General features: G+C 42.6%; 1 protein-coding gene across 5 annotated transcripts in view; it reads left to right on the top strand.

Annotated features, from left to right (window-relative positions):
- Window positions 1–18,249, top strand: part of CFAP206 (cilia and flagella associated protein 206) — a 1,515,781-nt gene that overhangs the window by 698,041 nt on the left and 799,491 nt on the right. For all 5 annotated transcript variants that reach the window (XM_044069254.1, XM_044069237.1, XM_044069228.1 and 2 more), the window contains one exon: window positions 1,120–1,278. In XM_044069254.1, the coding sequence (XP_043925189.1) occupies window positions 1,120–1,278 (159 nt within the window). The remainder of the gene's footprint in view (window positions 1–1,119; window positions 1,279–18,249) is intronic.

Raw genomic sequence — 18,249 nt, 5'->3', positions numbered from 1 at the left:
GGTGACTATCACTTATGCAAGAAGAGTGTCTGAACTGCAAGCTGTGTCCTCTAAATACCCTTACTTAATTTTTCACAAGGCAGAGTGACATTACATACTAAGCCATCATTTCTTCCCAAGGTTGTAACGGAGTATAATATAAACCAATCTATTAACTTACCAGAATTTTTTCTTCATTTCCAAAACAAGGGAGAATATAATCTCGGTCTGCTGGATGTTCTCAGACAGTTGTGTTTTTATATAGACAGAACTAAATCTTTCAGGAAATCTGACCAGCTTTCCATATTTTTTTCAGATGCAAAAAAGGGTAGACCAGTTGCCAAGACCACCTTAGCTAAATAGTTAACTATTACATTTCATTTGTTTATGAATCCAAAGGTGTTCCTTTACTTAACTGAGTCAAAGCCCACTGTACTAGATCTATGGCAACTTCCAAGCCTTTTGGGCTAAAGTTTCAATTGATGATATTTGTTCAGCTGCCTAGTGGTGTAAGTCTCAAACCTTCATTTTCCACTACAAACTGAACATTGTGTCTAGAAATAGAGCTGCTTTTGGTTCTGCAGTGTTCTGGAATATCCTTCCATGAAGGCCACCCAAGGTTGTTGTATCTGGGAACTCTGTTCCACAGGTCGAGGAAGAATGAAAATGACATCAGATAAAGAAGTTATGTACTTACCATAATGTTCCATCTGTGTTGTCTTTTTCATTCTTCCTCGGCTTTCCCCTCCCTCTTTCGCCTGTACTTTTGTGAATGACCTGAGAGATATGTTTAGAGGAACCTCTGTTCCTTGTTAAGCTCCTATTCTTTGTCTGATTCTTTATTGGTAACCATCAGTATTGATGTACATTGCATTTATGATAATATTACTGGTAAACATAGTAGCAGCAAACTCGATCTGAGGTAACTGGGGAAAGTGAGGCGTTATGGGTAGGGGAGAAGCTCAAGCTTCGGAGCCTAAGATTTGTAAGCAGCTGAGTTGGATTCGAGGTCAGATCTGAAACCCACAGGTCGAGGAAGAATGAAAAAGACAACACCGATGAAATGTTATGGTAAGTACATAACTTCTTTTTTATTTCTTCAAACCTTCATATTTCATTTTATTTTATTTATTATTCTAGCTGCTCTGCAGAGTGTATTTCCTCAGGCTGAGTTGGGTACCTTTCTATCTCTGAATAAAAAAGACAAAGAACGACAACTGAATGAACTGACAATGATTGTTACAGGAATTCGATTGTTTAACAAAGATGGAGGGAAGGGAGGAGAAGGCATTGATGACTGTAAGTACTGTACATTTAGATGTCATTTAATGTACAACATATTCATGTTTACAGACAGGTGTATAGAAGATTTTATGTAAATTTAATGTCATAATATTTCCAAGAATGCAAGTATCTTACTTGGTCCAGTCCATACACTACAGTGGTAGGACTGATAGCTGCAGGAGATCCTCTTCCAGCATCTTTCAGGCTGTCTCACAAGCTTGATATCCTCCCCTTGCTAAGATAATGAATCTCTCTTCTTACTTTCTTCAAATCGTTTGCCATTTCCACAGTATCACTCTGATCATTTGCAACTTAGGCTTCAGTCTCATGTTAAGGACCTTAGTTTCAGATTTAAAAAACAGATTTCTTTATCAGATAAGCTGCTCATCTATTTATAAATTTCTTTCACTAAACAGTTTATGACAGTTCCTGCAGTGTCTTAATAGTTTCCTTCTTCAATAAATGCTATTAGTTTCTGTCAGCTTTCCCTAGTCTTACTCAAAGGTAAGTAATCTAGTACCATGCATTGCTTAGAAAAACAAGTTTATCTGTCATTTTTTTCCATCAGAACCCTCACCTACTTGGTAAATATGACAACTAAGTGGGATCTGGCAGATAAAACCATAGAATCTGATGTTGTCATTCTTGTTTTGATTCACGTATGGGTTATGAATCCGATCCTTAGATCCAACTCGGCTGTGTTCTAGACTTCAGCTTCCAGGCTCAAGCTCTTCCTTCTGCCCACAATCCTCTGCACTAAGCACAAATTCCTCAGATCTCATTTGCCACCATTCATGTCAGACGTGCTGTCAAGTGCTCAAACAGTTAGTTAGAATTTACAAATCTTTCCTACAGAGAACCAAGTTCAAACTTTACTAGTTCATCCTTCTCCCTCACCAGGCTTGTTCTTCGAGCTTTTGGATCTGTGGTGGCTACTGTAACACTAGTACCTCTGGCAAGGTACTATATGCATGTTCAACAGTGGACCTTGGCTGTATAGTGGTCTGTACTTCACCAGTTTCTATCTGCTGCTATCAGTTTGACAAACATTTGCAAGACCCACCTGAAATGGTGGATTCATTCTGATCTGTTAGTTGGCAGACCATTCATCCTGCTCTCGTCCACAGCCATAGTGACCATGGTTGCTTTCCAGCTAGGGTATTGGGGCATTTCAAGGAGAAGATGGTCCAAGGCACATGAACTTCTGTAGAGATCAGATTGCATATCAGTGTGTTAGAGATGTGAGTAGTCCTTGTCTCAGTGCAAGCCTTTCAGGAAGTTTTCCCTCTGGGAACTATTGCAATTCACTCAGACAATATGTCAGTAGTCTGGCACATCAGCAAACAAAGAGGAACCTGTTCTTACCCCCTTTGCAGAGAGGCCATGAGAGTTTGGGAATGGATGATCTCTTCATACCGCTTTCTCATTGCAACTCACACACTGGGCAAATCCATCGTGCTGGCAGACAGACTCAGCAGGTCTGATCCCCCACTAGTGGTCACTCAACCAAACAATAGCAAATCAGATTGTTGGCCATTAGGGCCACCCTTGCTGTGATCTTTTTGCTTCCTCTCATAACAACAAGTGCAGCAAGTACTTTGTGCTGATTCCCCCCCCCCCCCAGGAGACCCCAACAGATGCTGTAGTCCAGAATTGGCCCTCCGGTTTCCTTTATGCTTATCCTTCCCTTCTGTTGATCCCAAAATTCCTTCAGAAAGCCCAGTGGTTGAAGAGCACCATAATCCTCATTGCCCTTTATTGGCCTCATCTGATGTATCCTCCTTGGATACTGGAGCCCAGTCGGGACCTCATAACCCATCCATTGTTAGGACTCCATCAAGATCTGGCCACTGACAAGCTAACTGCATTTTTTCTCCAGTTCATATGATTGTTAAAGGGTCTAGGCTTTCATCTCCAGTCAGGAGTATTGTTTTGGCTTCTCAAAAAGCATCTTCTAAAAAAAGTATATAGAAGCAAGTGTAACAGGTTTTCTGTGTGAGCTGTCAAAGAGAACATAGACCCTTATTCAGCTACCCTCCCTACCAGCCGTACTTTTCTTACTTTCCTGTTTAAAGAGGGCTCCATCTTCACTGTGATTAAGCTTCAACTGGCAGCCATATCCAACTTCCACTCTGGGTTGTCTTCAGGCTCTGTAGCTTCTTCTAGATTATGTAGGAGCTTTTTATGAAAGGGGCTTTCCTTCTTAGACCCCCACCTATCAAAGACCCCACTCCTCCTTGGGATCTTCCTTTCATCTTCCAAAGTCTGACTCAGAAGCCTTTGGAGCCAGCCAGTGGTTGTGACATAAATTTTTTCTCTTAGAAGACTATTTTTCGAATGGCTATCACCTCAGCAAGAAGAACCTCTGAATTGCAGTCACTCTGTTCTAAACCACCTTACATTACTTTCCACAAAGACATAGTTTCCCTCTGTACTTATCCATCTTTTCTGCTTAAAGTGGCTAATGAATCAAATATTAATCAGACTATAGATTTACCAGTTTTCTTCCCCAGTTACTCCAACAAAGGGGAGTATATGTTGCATTTGCTGGACGTTCGTAGGCAACTACATTTCTATCTTCATAGTATCAAACAGTTCAGGAAATCAGATCAATTATTTGTGTCTTTTTCACTTAATCGCCTGGGGCATGCAGTAACAAAGGTAACTCTTGCAAAATGGATGACGAATTGCATTTATATAATATATGATAAGAATGGTTTGAAACTGCCTACTTCCCCTAAAGTCCATTCCACTAGATCTGTAGCCACATCTACTGCATTTTTATACAGAATCTCTATTGATGACATCTGAGCAGCAGCCACTTGGTCTAAACCCCATACATTTGTAACTCATTACAAATTGGATACTGTCTCCAGAAGCAGAGCTTCCTTTGGTTCTTGTGCTCTGGCATATCCTTCCTTGAAACCACCCAAGAGAGAATGTAGTTGGGGACTCTGACCCATATGTGAATCAGAACAAGAAGAACATCAGATTTTTAAATTATGTACTTAGCATAACTTGGCATCTTTGTTGTCCATTCTCATTCTGATTCACCCTCCCTCCCATCCATCCCTGACCTGAAAAATTGTTTCTGGAGGATCTTTGAAGCATTTATAGGAACCATTGCTCCTGGTTGAGCCACTGGGTTTTTTTCTTTTTCCTTCTTTTCCTTCTTTCTAATTGGCAGCAACCTTAGTCTGAGGAAGCTGTGCTTAGTGCAGAGGAATGTGAGTAGAGGGAGGAGCTTGAGCCTGAAAGCTGATGTCTGTAGAAGGTGTATGAGTCAGATCCGAGGATTGGATCTGTAACCCATATATGAATCAGAACAAGAGTGGACAACATAGATGCCAAGTTATGGTAAGTGCATAACTTAAAATTCCTTGAAGAAGCTATTACTTTGTGATGCATGTAAATAAACAGAATTAGAGTTGGTGGCAGTGAATAGCATTACAGTCCTCTCCATGAGGCTTCTGCATAATGCAGTAGAGTCAGTCATCTCCATGAAGAGGCAGGCATGGTTCTACTTCTCGAATCCAATGAGAATGTGGTTTTACTTCTGTGGTACCTCTGTAATCCAACCCTTTGCAAAAAGCCATAGAGGAAGCCTAGGTGGGCCTTGACCCTGCCTGGAATAGATTTGTCATGGTGAGTATAATAGAAGGTAATAGCCTTAGACAACCATTTGGAAATACTGTGTTTTAACGCCAGTTGTCCCTTCCTCTTACCTTCACAAGAAATTAATAATTGATCTTGAAAAATTTTATTTCCTGAAGGTTGCTGCATGTATGCTGTACTTGCTGGACTGGACTGGAACAAAAGTCTTCTTAAGACACAAAGTCTTACTTGCTGTTTACTGCTGAATCAGAGACACAGAGTTTTGCCTGACTGCATCTGCAGTCTGTTTAAAGCATCAAATTGCACACTGATAAAGAAATATATTTTGCAGCACAATACTATTTCACTCTAAACACAGTTAGTAATAAATAACTTATTTTATAACAAATAAAATGTACAACTGTAGTTTAGAAATTTAATGTACAAAGTTTTTCCTTCACAACTGATAAGGACAATGGCTTTATGGCTTTCCATTCTCCAGTTACCTCGGAACTTGAGTTCCTACCAAATACCTCTAACAAAGTTTAGTGCACAGTCTAATATACTGTTTTAGACATGCACTTCAGATTCTGTTTTTTCATTTTGGTATCTTTTTTAGGCTTAATACAGAAACATCTGTTCTGCTGATACTTTACTTTCCAGACTTGTTTAAAGAAGTGTTTTGTTATAAAGCATGTATTGTCCTTCTGTGAAAGCATTTTTGCTGATGTGAAAATGCACGCAATCAGAATTGTTTTTCTGCTGATTTTATAAAAGCATGTCCATTAATAGAATTCTGAAAGGAAACATCTGTGAGAATATGTCAAACTGTTCTGCTGCTGATATTGTAAAAACATATTTGCAAGGAACTGATACTGTGGGCGAACATGTTTTCTGAAGAAACAGCTTTGTAAAAGATCACGTATTGCTGAGTTTATAAAAACGCATGTCTATTAATAGATATTAAAGCATGTAATACTTGCTTTCCAGAATTGCTTTTTAGGCTTTTTTCTGATGCTGTGAAGAAGACTGTCTGTTATACATATATTATGGATGCCCATTTTACATTGCTAAACTGTATACATATATTCAAGCAAAATTTTTATTCTATGGTTTATCTTTCAGCGTATTTACAGCACAGCATCTTTTATTCACTGTTAAATACACTCTAACAGATCTGATGATCTGAAAACTTTAGTTCTGTCAAGATAGTACCTGAGCTGTCTGTGGACATCCAAGGTATGGAGTATCCTTTCTCCTTCATTTTTAGGTTCAGGAAAGATAACAGGGAGATAGATAATTTAACTTACAGTAAACTTGGATACCACTTTAGGCATAAAAGAAGGATTAATTCTTAAAGAAACCCTCTCCTTGTGGAAAATGAGGTAGGGTTGACTCACCATAGTAGCTTGCAACTCAGATACCCTTCTTGCAGAGGTCAGAGCAATCAGTAAAACTGTTTTCCATGTTAAGAACCTCAAGTCAGCCATATTAGCTGATTGAAGTAGAGCAAATGTTAGTTTCTCTAATTTACTTGAGGTCCTCTTATGCAAAACTGCTTTCAACTACATTTTGACATGTGACTCCCTTGAAAGAGGAGGATCCATAGGCAGACAAGCTGAAATGGCTGATAAATGAACCTTGATAAAGGAATAAGAAAAGCCATAGGATAGTAACACACACAAATATTGTAAAACTAGAGAACAGCTAACTCTGAATAGGTGCTGGTTATGTTATTGACATCAACTAGAAAACCATTTTGCATTTACTAATATATGATTTTCTATCAGCAGACTTTTTTACCTCCATACGTTCCTGCTGTATGTTCTCAGAAGACAGGTGTTTAAAAGGAATTAAGACCTTATCAACCAGGCAGTCAGTTGAAGATGAGTGATGTAGGTGTGTATCAAACACCCCTGTTTTTGTGTGAGTAGATCCATTCTGTGAGGAAGCTTGTGGTAAATGCCCCTGTCTATTTCTAAAAGAAGGGAAAACCACAGTTGCCTGGGCCAGAAGGCAGTCATCACAATGATCTTGGGGGATTCTTTCTGAATCTTCAGAAAATCCTGGATATTAGTGGAAAGGCATATAGGAACTTGCCTGTCCAAAGAAAAGAAAAGGCATCTGAGAATGTACAACACAATTGTTCAGGGAGAAGGCAAAGAGGTCTACTTAAGGACATCCCCACAGATGGATCAAATCTTAGAAGATCCCGGATCTAGTTTCCATTTTTGAGGGTCTGCCCTGGTCCTGTTCAGTTTGTCTGCCACATACTTTTGCTGTGATGGAATGTAGGATGTTTCAGAGAATTGAGTGCCTTGATCAGGACAAACATCTCCTTGATATTTATGTGCTTGCATCTGTCCTTGGTGTCCCACACTCCCTGCAATTTTATGTCTCCTGAAACTGCTCCCAAAGTAAAGTCTGAAGCATCTGTGGTGACTGACTGCTTTGGAGCAGGGAGGGAGAAGGGGAGGCCTAAATAAAGATATATTTTTTTCCTGTGGAAGAAAAGCTTTTTAAACTGAGTTGTGGAGTTGACATCCCATGAACACAATCCTGTGTGAGGGAGTCAAGAAAGACTTTTGATTGTTCTCTTGGGATCACAGCTAGTGCAAGAGTTCTCTCACCCAGTAGAGAGAGATTCTTGACATTTTGAAAAAGACTCTGCAAAGATAAGCAAGTCATCTAAATATGGAAAAAATGTGGATACCTTGTAGCTTGCAATGAGCTATAACTGGAGCTACACACTTTGTGAACAGTCTTTGTGCAGTAGATAGTACAAAGACTAAGGCAGAGAATGGATAATGTGATCCATACACACAAAACCTGGAGAAACACATGAAGTCTAGATGAATAGGAATGTGATGATATGCATCTTTTAACCCACTTGTCTAAAATAATGTTTCCAAAGAGAAAAATGGAGATTCAGACTTTCTGGAAGAGATGAAGGTGCAGGGTGGGAGGCAGTTACAAGGTCTCTTGAAACGTCATTTAGACTTGTTGGAATGTCCTTGGTTTTGGGAGGTTTGAGAGTTCTTTTTGGAATCTTCTTGCTACTTCTTTGTAAACCTCTGTTTACCTGAATTTTGTTGAGGCTGTTTCGTCGTCTTTTTTTTTTTTTTTTTTTTTTTGCTGAGATTTGATGAGGAAAAAGAAAATATCTTGGACAATTTGGAAAAAGAGGGCTGAAAAATCTTAGAGATTCCTTGGATCAGCTTGCCCCTTTCATCATACTTTTTGATCATTTCTGCAGCAGAGGGGCCGGACAATAAATCTCTGTCCAAGAGAGAATGTAAAATCTCATTTTTAACTTCATCTGAAAGGTTCTGAGAATGCAGCCAAGCAAACCTCCTTAAAAGTGTACCACCGGCCATAGCCCTCGAAGAAGTATCAACAAGAGACATACACACGCAGCAACAATGAGCAGTGACCCATGCAACAGAAGTAAGAAAGTTATTTAAAGCAGAGTTTTCTTCACAAGGAGAAACTGTATATAGGACATTCCTCATATTTTCTCAATATGTCAGAATAAACTTTAACACGAGCCTTACAATTTAAAATTCTGAAATTCAAAGTTGCAGATGTATACACTTTTTCCCATACCTGTCAATAATTTTGTCGTATCCTCATCAGAAAGAGTAGAATTTGACTCACTGTAACAGAAAAGAGTAGGATTTGAATTAACAAAGTGCTTAGCAGCAGTGGAGTCACTAAGGCTATATCTACTGTGTCAGGTTTGGGAATAGTATATACAAATTTAAGACTGAAGAACTTTATGCATCCTATCTGCCTTTTTAGGGACAGCTGGCTAACTATCAGGAAAATTGCAGGCAGTAAGACACACATCCTCTAAAGCAGACATTATAGGAAGAATGAGTGTAGGTTCTGGAAAATCCTTCTGTAACAACTCATAGTATTTTTGTGGGGCTGGGAAACCTCAGTTTTCTCCCCCTGAAAACACTGGGCCATTCTAGCAATCATCTCAGAGAAACAGAAACCTCCACAGGGAGAATCAGAAAGACAGATGTTATGTAGTCCTATCTTGCTATATTCTTACCCGTGGATTCGGAGCCGAATATCGGCTCCGACTCGGCCAAACTTTTCTAGCTCGAAGTCTTCTATTGGCTGGGCTAAGCAGGTATCCCATGGTGCACTGCTCCATATCCCCAGATCTCATTTGCCACTTGTGTAGCTCGGATGTGGTCTCACTATTGGCTGTGGCTAAGTACCTTTTTTCTTGTCTTGAGAAAAATTTGTTCATAAACAAAAAGCTATTTTCATAGCTATTGTCTGTAGTGTTGTTTAGGTTTTTGGTAGTGTGCTTGTTTTGTGGTATCCCGCTAACTGTTCCCTCGAGCTAGGCCCATTTCAGTTAAAGGACCTAGTCCTTTTGCCCTGTCTGTTCACTAAACCGTTTAAGTTAGAGGTTTGGTTCTCTGTGCCTTTACCTTGTGGTCATTAACCATTTTAGTTAGAGGCTTTTGACATAATTTCTCTCAGTGTTTGTCTCTAGTGTGTGTGTTCTGTTACAATTTATAACTAGTTCCAGCGTTTTTTGTGGAGTTGAGTGTCTGTGAGTTTCTCGTCAGACTGTTTCTTAGGTTGCATTGTTGGTGTTTGTTGTGAGAAATGTCCAAGGATTCCAAGGAGCACAAACCTTCGGGTTTCAAAAAGTGCTCTAAATGTAGGTAAAAAATGTCCATCACCGATGGGCATTGTATTTGTGTCTGTTGCCTGGGAGCCATTCATCTGCAGGAGTCCTGCAGTTTTTGCCATGCGTTCAGTCCCAGAGTGCTCCAAGAGAGAAAGAATAAGCTGATCTTAAAGGGACTCTTGAAACCCTCTTTCGAAGAGGCCTTCGATTCTTCTCCCAGTGCTAAGTCAAAGTCTAAAAAGAGATCTCCGGCTCTGTCAGCTTCATCGGAGCCTCTGGAGAAAGTCACAAAAATTGCATCGACCTCCTCGGCTCGACTGTCCTCGGGGCCGCAGGAGGTGTCGGTGTTGTTGGAACTGGCGTCAGCTCCAATTATATTGAAACCTCTTAGGAGCCGATCGCCCAGTCTCAGACCTGTTTCTCCTAAGAGGAGATCTAGATCTCCCTCCCTGTCCTCCAAATCCTCCAGGACCCTTTCGGATGTGGATGTTGATAGGGTGATCCAGAGGCTCCTCCAGTGACCGGTTTTGGCAAAATTGTTTTCGGCTCCGGCCCAGTCGGCTCCGGAGCCCGTCCCGACCCCTTCTTCGATCATTCCTCCTCCGAGTGCATCTCTGTCTTCGGAGCCGGAGTGTTCTGCGCCGTGTGATGTTCCTAGGCCGGTTACGATGGCCCCTCCGGCCCCATCGGTACCGACATCGGCTCCGACCCCGTCGGCTCTGTCCTCGGGGTTCGGGACTCGGGATTCTTCAGTCGGGCCCGAGGGCGACATCTCGGGACGTTTTTCGGTTCTGAGTCTCCCTCTCGTGTCTTGGCTCGGGGAACTCTGACTCCCATCATGGTCTCGGAGTCTGGTCGGTCCTCGGACTCAGGGGGGCCTGCCTCTGAGGCCATGCGGACTGCGCTGGCCAGATCGTCAGCTACATCAGGCAGGTCGGTCACTCTGTCCCCCACCACTTCGGTGAGAGCCTCTGATCACCACCTATCCATGGATAGCAGAGCACCAAGGCCTAGGGATACCTCCACGAGTGGTCCCCAACTTTCTGAGGGCCCTTCAGAGTCCATGCCTGAGGAGCCCCCTAGAAAGAAAACGTGCAAGAGGAAGCACATAGACTCCCAGGATGAGTCCCTCACCTCTGATACTGACCTCGAGGAATCGGAGGGGTCCCCCAAGTCATCCTCTGATGATGTTTCCTTCTCCGACATCCTGGAGATACTGAAACAAAGAGGTGACTGGCCATCCAAAGCCCCTTTAGAGGAGGAGTCGGTCTTCCTTAAGGCCTTTGGCGCTCAGCCATCCACCTCCTGGGTGTCCCCACCCTTCGACGAGCTCCTTGATTTGATCTGTCGGAGGGTGTGGGAAAACCCTGATTCTGTGGAGCCCGTACCCAGGCGTCCCAACAAGTTTCTTTCTGCTCCTCAGGGCAAGGAGTTTCTGTCCAAAGGAGTCCCTATAGATGCCATGGTGGTGGCGGCGGCCACTCAGAAGGAAGTAGCAGAGACCTCTTCCTCCGTCCATCAACAAGGAGTCTAGGCCCATGGACCGGTATGGGAAGCGTACCCTCTCATCAGCAACCTTTACCTTACGGTCGCTGAACTATCCGTCTCATTTCACTCAGCTCCAGAGAGATTTCCTCAAGGAGTTAGGAGATACTCTTGTAGGTAACGTCCCTGAGGCGTTGGCCCAGATGGTTAATGCCCAGGTGTCTACCCTCAATTCCATTGTCAACTCCTCCATGCGGTTCATTTCGTATGCAGCCAAGGGAGCGAGTAGGGCAGCAAGCTCAGGAGTCGCCCTTAGAAGGCAAGCCTGGCTGTGCCTTTGTCACTTTGTGGAGGCCTTCAAGTCTTCCTTCACTGACGCCCCCTTTGATGGTTCCTCTTTGTTCAGAACCAAAGTGAAAGACACCCTCACCAGGTGCGAGCAAGAGGGAAAGACCCTGTCTGCCATAGGGGTCCATTTTTCCCTTCCTTCTAGGTCTTACCCCAAGGCCCAGCAGGGTGGGAAGATGTGGTTCAAGAAATCGCAGAGGTTTTTTTCCTACCGCACAAGGTGAGTCCCCCTCCAGAGGTAGAGGAGGGGGAGGTTATTCAGGGAGACGCTGCCCTAGAGGCAGAGGGGGCCCCCGCAGTGCGGGAGACCGCGATTCCTTTTGTGGCTCTCCCTACTCTCGTTCCTGAGGGAGTGCCCGGCTGTGCTTATCCGGAGCCAGTCGGGTGTCAAATTTCGTTATATCCAGAAGCCTGGAAAAGCATTACCCAGGACCAATGGGTACTACAAATAATTTCCGGAGGTTATCTCATTCCGTTTACGTCAGACCCCCCCCTTCAATCAGAAAAATCCCAGACGTTCCACCCAGTCAAAGGGATCAAGCAGCCTTAGAGGTTTCAAAGCTGCTAGGAAAAGGAGCCATCCAGCGTGTCCCCTCGGACCAAATTGGATTAGGGACTTACTCAAGATTCTTTTTGGTGCCGAAAAGAACAGAGGACCTGAGACCCATATTAGATCTCAGCCAACTGAACAACTATGTACAGAAGTCCAAGTTCCATATGGTCACACTGCAATTGATTCTCCCATTGTTGAGAGAGGAGGTATGGATGTGCTTCATCGACCTCGAGGATGCTTACTACCATGTGAAAATGGACAGGGCATCCAGGAGTCACCTACGCTTCCAGCTGGGAGCCAGTCATTTCCAGTTTTGAGCCCTGCCCTTTGGTCTCACCACAGCCCCCAGGGTGTTCACCAAGTGTATGGCGGTGGTGACTGCTCACTTGAGACGTCAAGGATTCCGAGTGTTTCCGTATCTGGACGGCTGGCTCCTTACCACCCCCACCAGGCATCAACTAGTCCAAACCAGGGATGCTACCATCACTCTATGTCAGCAGTTGGGCATAACACTGAAATGGGAAAAATCTGCTTTGTTGCCTTCGCAGCGTGTCACCTTTATAGGCGCAGAATTAGACACCATTCGAATGCGGGCATTTTTACTGCAGAAGAGGATCAGAGTCTTACAACAACAGATACACATCCTGATGCCCCTGAGGAAAGTGAAGGCAAGATGGGTTCTCCAACTCTTGGGGACCATGGCAGCAACAATTATGTTGGTCCCTCTAACGAGATTGCACATGAAACTTCTCCAATGGCTCCTCTTTGCTGAGTGGTCTCTCCACAAATTTCCACTTTCTCACCCCATTTTGCTCATGGACAGATGCAAACAGGACCTCAGTTGGTGGCTTTGCACCAACAATTTGGATGGGGGAAGGCCCTTCGTTCCACCCATCCTGATTTCCACAGTGACCACGGACGCCTCCCAGATGGGGTGGGGGGCATTATCTTGGCAGGACAGTCCAAGGCACGTGGCAAGATCACGAGATACATCTGCATATCAACGTCCTAGAGATGAGAGCAGTGCTACTTGCGTTGCAGGCACTTCAGACCTTTCTACCTCTAGGGATGATTGCAATACACTCGGACAACATGTCAGTAGTGCGGTATCTAAACAAGCAAGGGGGAACCAGGTCTTACCCCCTGTGCAGAGAGGCCATGCGAGTGTGGCAGTGGGCAGTAACTTCCCAATGGTTTCTGGTGGCAACGCACATTCCGGGGAAGTCCAACATGATTGCAGACAGGCTAAGCAGAGCTATTCTGATGCCTTACGAGTGGTCCCTGAATCGTCTAGTTGCAGAGTGAATCTTCAGCAGATGGGGTCAGCCTTGCTGCGACTTTTTTGCCAGCCCCCTCAATGCCAAATGCAGCAGCTACTTCACACCGATCCCCCCACAGGGGTGTCACCCAGGGAGGCTCTAGTTCATGATTGGCTCTCCGGTCTGCTTTATGCTTTCCCTCCATTTCCCTTGCTGTCAAAGGTGATTCAGAAGGCGCAATCCTTGGGAAGCAGAATGATTCTGATTGCTCCACACTGGCCTCATCAAGTCTGGTTCCCCTTTCTTCAACCATACATTGTGGATACTCCTTGGATTCTGGACCCTCAACCAGATTTACTGACACACATGTTGGGACAGTTCCACCCCTCTCTGATGACCTTCCGGTTGACAGCCTGGCTACTCCACTTCCATTATTAGTTAGGCTTCATATATTTTCACCAGAAGTGGTTCACATTTTATCTTCCTCTCATAAGCCATTTACTAGGAAGATTTATTCTAGCAAATGGAAGAGGTTTTCTATTTGGGCGCATACTCAAGGAATTGATCCTTACATAGCTCCAATTGCTTCGGTTTTGGAGATTTTGTCCATGCTTTTCCATCAGGGTTCTGCATCAGCTACCATCAAAGTTCAATTGGCAGCGATCTCTAATTTTCATGTTGCTAATGAGCCTAGTCTCATGGCTCATAGACTCTGCAAGGCTTTCCTGAAGGGTACTCTGTTACTCCGTCCCCTGGTTTCCGAACCTATCATGCCCTGGGATCTCAATTTTGTTCTACAAGCCCTTACTTCACCACCTTTTGAGCCTGCAGCTACCTGTGAGTAGAAATTTTTGACCTGGAAAATAGCCTTCTTAACAGCAATCACTTCAGCAAGGCGAGTTTCAGAGATTCAAGCCCTCTCTATCAAACCTCCATACTTAATCTTCCATAAGGACAGGGTTCCTCTTAGACCAAACCCTTCTTTCCTTCCTAAAGTGGCTTCTGTGTCTAATCTTAATCAATCCATTGAGTTGCCTGTATTCTTTCCTCATTTTTCAAACAAGGCAGAATTTAAATTTCATCAGTTGGATGTACACAGACAGTTACGTTTCTATCTGCACCGAACAAAAGATATCCGGAAGTCTGATCAACTATTTGTCTCCTTTTCGGAAAACAAAATTGCCAAGATCACGCTATCCAGATGGATATTTAGTTGCATCTCTTTCGTCTACCATGCAGGAGGAAAAGATCTGCCATTTCCGGTCAAGGCTCACTCTACTCGGGCTGTTTCTACTTCTATAGCCTATCAAGCCAGATTGTCAATGGATGATATATGTGCTGCAGCTACTTGGGCTTCTCCTCACACAATTGTTTCTCATTACAAATTGGACGTGGTTTCTAGGGACAGGTCATCCTTTGGCTCCACAGTACTCAGGAGTATTTTCCTATGAGCCACCCAGTATGTAGGTGCTAGAGACACTGTCCCACGGGTAAGAATGTAGGCGAGATAGGACTACATAACATCAAGAAGTTATGTACTCACCATAACGTTCAATGTATGTAGTCCATCTCGCCTCACATTCTTACTTACCCTCCCATCTTCCCCCTTCCTGGAGGATCTGGAGGTTAGGTTTCTATCTACAGAGTTCCCTTTGCTTTAGCTTATCCTTTTTATCTGGATGTGGTGTATGCATGGGGTATGAATGAGTATTGCAGCAAACTAGATCTGGGGATATGGAGCAGTGCACCATGGGATACCTGCTTAGCCCAGCCAATAGAAGACTTCGAGCTAGAAAAGTATGGCCGAGTCGGAGCCGCTATTCGGCTCCGAACCCACGGGTAAGAATGTGAGGCGAGATGGACTACATACATTGAACGTTATGGTGAGTACATACCTTCTTGTTCTCCTCTGAGTCTGAATCAGAAATCTGAGTTTAAAACAGGGCCGGTGTTAGCATTTTGGGGGGCCCCCTAGCAAATGTCAATTTGGGGGCCCCCTGGCTACTTTCAGTCTAAGTATCACCCTGTCACTGCCACTACTTCTATCCATCTTTTTAGTTCAAGCTGCAGGCTTTTAGGTGTAGTACACACAAACTGACCTTTAGCTACAATGATCTTATTACAACAGGCATACATACCACACTGTGTTGGCCCATCTCACAAAGGGGCATTTACAGTTACTGCCATTTAGGTGTAACAAGGATATATTACAACACCTCTGTGTACAGGACAGAACTAATGTGCAATGGAACCCTAGGCACTGGTTACTGTTTCAGCCCCAGCCAAAAAAAAAAAAAAAAAACACACACACCCTCCAGAGTTCCCCTCTGTTTTCCGCATGTTCGGCTTCCCACTTATGCACATTACTTTTTTTCTTCTATTTCTCACATTTTACCTTTTTTCTTCAGCTTTTTCAAGAAGCATAACTTTATATATGCTCTAAAGTGCTTTTTAAGTTTATTTTTTTTTCTTTTTACCCAATGATGGCTTGAACAGAAATGATGATTAAGGAAAGAAATTCAATGTTGCTGTTCAGCTTTAGTTTTCCTTATGTCTTTTCGATATACTTTCTTGACCAAGTCAGCATAGTAATAACCATTTATGAAATAACTCCATTAAGCCGCTGCCCCCAGAAGCTAAAGCATTTCCCAACCTTTTAATCCAAAAGTGGCCTAAACAAAAATTGTGAGTAAGAAAAAAGAATTTCAGTCTTTTTTCTTTCAATGAAGACATAAGTTGTACCCAAGACTTAAAATTCAAAGCTGACAAAAATAGAAGCTCCAAGTAAATTAAAAAGTCAATTGTGAGGATACACAGAACCTGCATGGGAATACTACCTACATCACTAATCCTCCCAAAAAGACAGTCACTGCCTATGCAACCCTCTGGTGTTAGATTGGGATGAAAGCAGAGGTTCAAATGGCCACAGTCATGTATTTCAAGTGACGGCTGAAATACATATATATAGCATGCCTACTAACTCCTCGATCCTAACCCCAAAAGGCAACCAGCTGTATATGTGTCTGATGTTTGATTGTGAGGAAAGAGAAAATAAATAATGACTGCAATAATGTATTCTACTTTGCTGCTACTGGGCAGTACACTGCCCCTACAGGAGCTAAAGTAACTTTCTTTGTATACCTCTGAGGTCTGTTAGAAAAGTAAAGGAAATGATGACTACACAATCCCCAGCACCCACATAACCTATGGTAAATTTCTGTACACAAACATCTGAGCAGGGATGTTTTAGAATGTTTGTGGTGGAGGACAGAGGCTATTATCAGTTTTATCCTAACAGGGTCATATCATATAACTCCATCCAGGCTAAAGAGTGCAAGCAGAAAATGAAAGCATTTTTTTCTCCTCCTTTTTCCTCAACCAAAAACAGCTTTTTTTGGGTCCCCACAGTCAAGGATGATTAAGGGAGCCCCCTATATCTATTTATACAGTCTAGGGAGTGGAGGCCACCCGATACCTAGAAGATCTAAGTGTCTGAATGCCTATGACATACATTATGCCTTACTTTTGAAATATAATCACTTGTTAGCTACATTTTTTACTGATACCCAGAAGAATAACGTGTGTGTTCTGGCATTATTGAATGTGTGCATTGATAAAAATCAGTGATATTTTACACCCACACACACACACACACACACACACACACACACACACACACACAAACACACATCACAGCATTGTTAATTTTGTACTTATTTCAGCAAGTACATTGTACAACACTAGTACTGCTACACAAGATTAGTGATTGCTGTTTAGCAGTCATCAAACAGCAACAGGGATAAGACAATTTTATTTACCTCAGTAAGTAATAAATTAATACCTATCACTATCCCTGATTTCACAGATATTCCTGATTTTGTCTTATAATTTTACTCTGTCAACTAAATCAAGTAATCAGAGTTTTACACTTATTGTCTAAAAAATGCATGTTAATGCAAATGTGTTATTCTATTAACTTTTTTAAAGTGAATTAGAGTAATATACAAAATGTGTTCCTCATTTTGAGACTTTATTATACTATTATTTTTAATCACTGAACATAATTCTTCAGCAAAGACGTTGAGAGTTATAGTATCAGTTGTTCTGCCAGTATGTACAAAAATCCTAAAAAATAAAAAATCCCTGAAGATTAGAAGCATCAGCTTTTCTTAAACTCCACAGTTTGCACTGAGATCGATCACCCTGGGCTGCTGATCTCTCTAGTGCTTACTTTGCTTATGTTCATTACAGCTTTGTCCTAACAGGGTCATATTACAGTCCTGTTCACGTTAGAGTGTAATTGAAAATTAATAAATTTTTTCTCTTTATTTTTCCCCAACCAACAGCAGCTTTTGTGGGGCCCCCACGCAGTCAGTGAGGATTAAGGGCCCCCTGCAGCCACAGTTATTGAAGGTACCTAAAACTGGCTATGTTGTTAATTTTAGTGACGAGGATGTCCACCAACAGGGCTTAACTAGGCTGGAGCATTATATCATTGGTAAAATATTTAATGAAATTGTAAAGTTTGTTACTTGACAAAATATTGTTACTATAACTAAAGATCTTTGAATTTTAAAGGAGATTACTTACCTGGTTTAAGTATACAAGCTTGCTGTACTAGCTTTTGTTGGTTTGACAGACGTTACAATATATCAAGATAACATAAGTTGCAGTGGTTGGGGGCCCCCCAGGACCAGGGGGCCCCCAGCGACCGCAGGGTTCGCTGGTGCCTAAAACCAGCTTTGGGTTAAAACCCTGAATCCATCCCTGCATCTTCCTTTTCAGATTCAGAATCTTGAATCTCTTTAGGAAAGAAGGCAGCCATTTTTCTTTTACCGGAAACTACCCCTATAGCTAAGGGTACTGCAGCAGTGATCATTTGAACATCTACTGTTATGGTTAATTCAGCTTACACGACTGTACTTTGTCTAACTGGATTTGCAAAACACTTCAGGATGTCTATTCTTGTCACACTGTATGATGGCTCCTCTCTGTTTGTACCCAAGGTGAATGAAATATTGCAGCAGAATGAATAAGGAGGTAAAACACTTATAGCTCTTGGGGAAAAGTTTGTTACTTTAAAAAGATCT

The sequence above is a fragment of the Protopterus annectens genome, chromosome 1.part0 (genome assembly GCF_019279795.1).
Source record: "Protopterus annectens isolate FY-2018-M chromosome 1.part0, PAN1.0, whole genome shotgun sequence".
Classification (NCBI taxonomy): domain Eukaryota; kingdom Metazoa; phylum Chordata; order Ceratodontiformes; family Protopteridae; genus Protopterus; species Protopterus annectens.
Note: the sequence above shows the minus strand (reverse complement) of the source record. Positions and strands in the feature narration are given on the sequence as shown.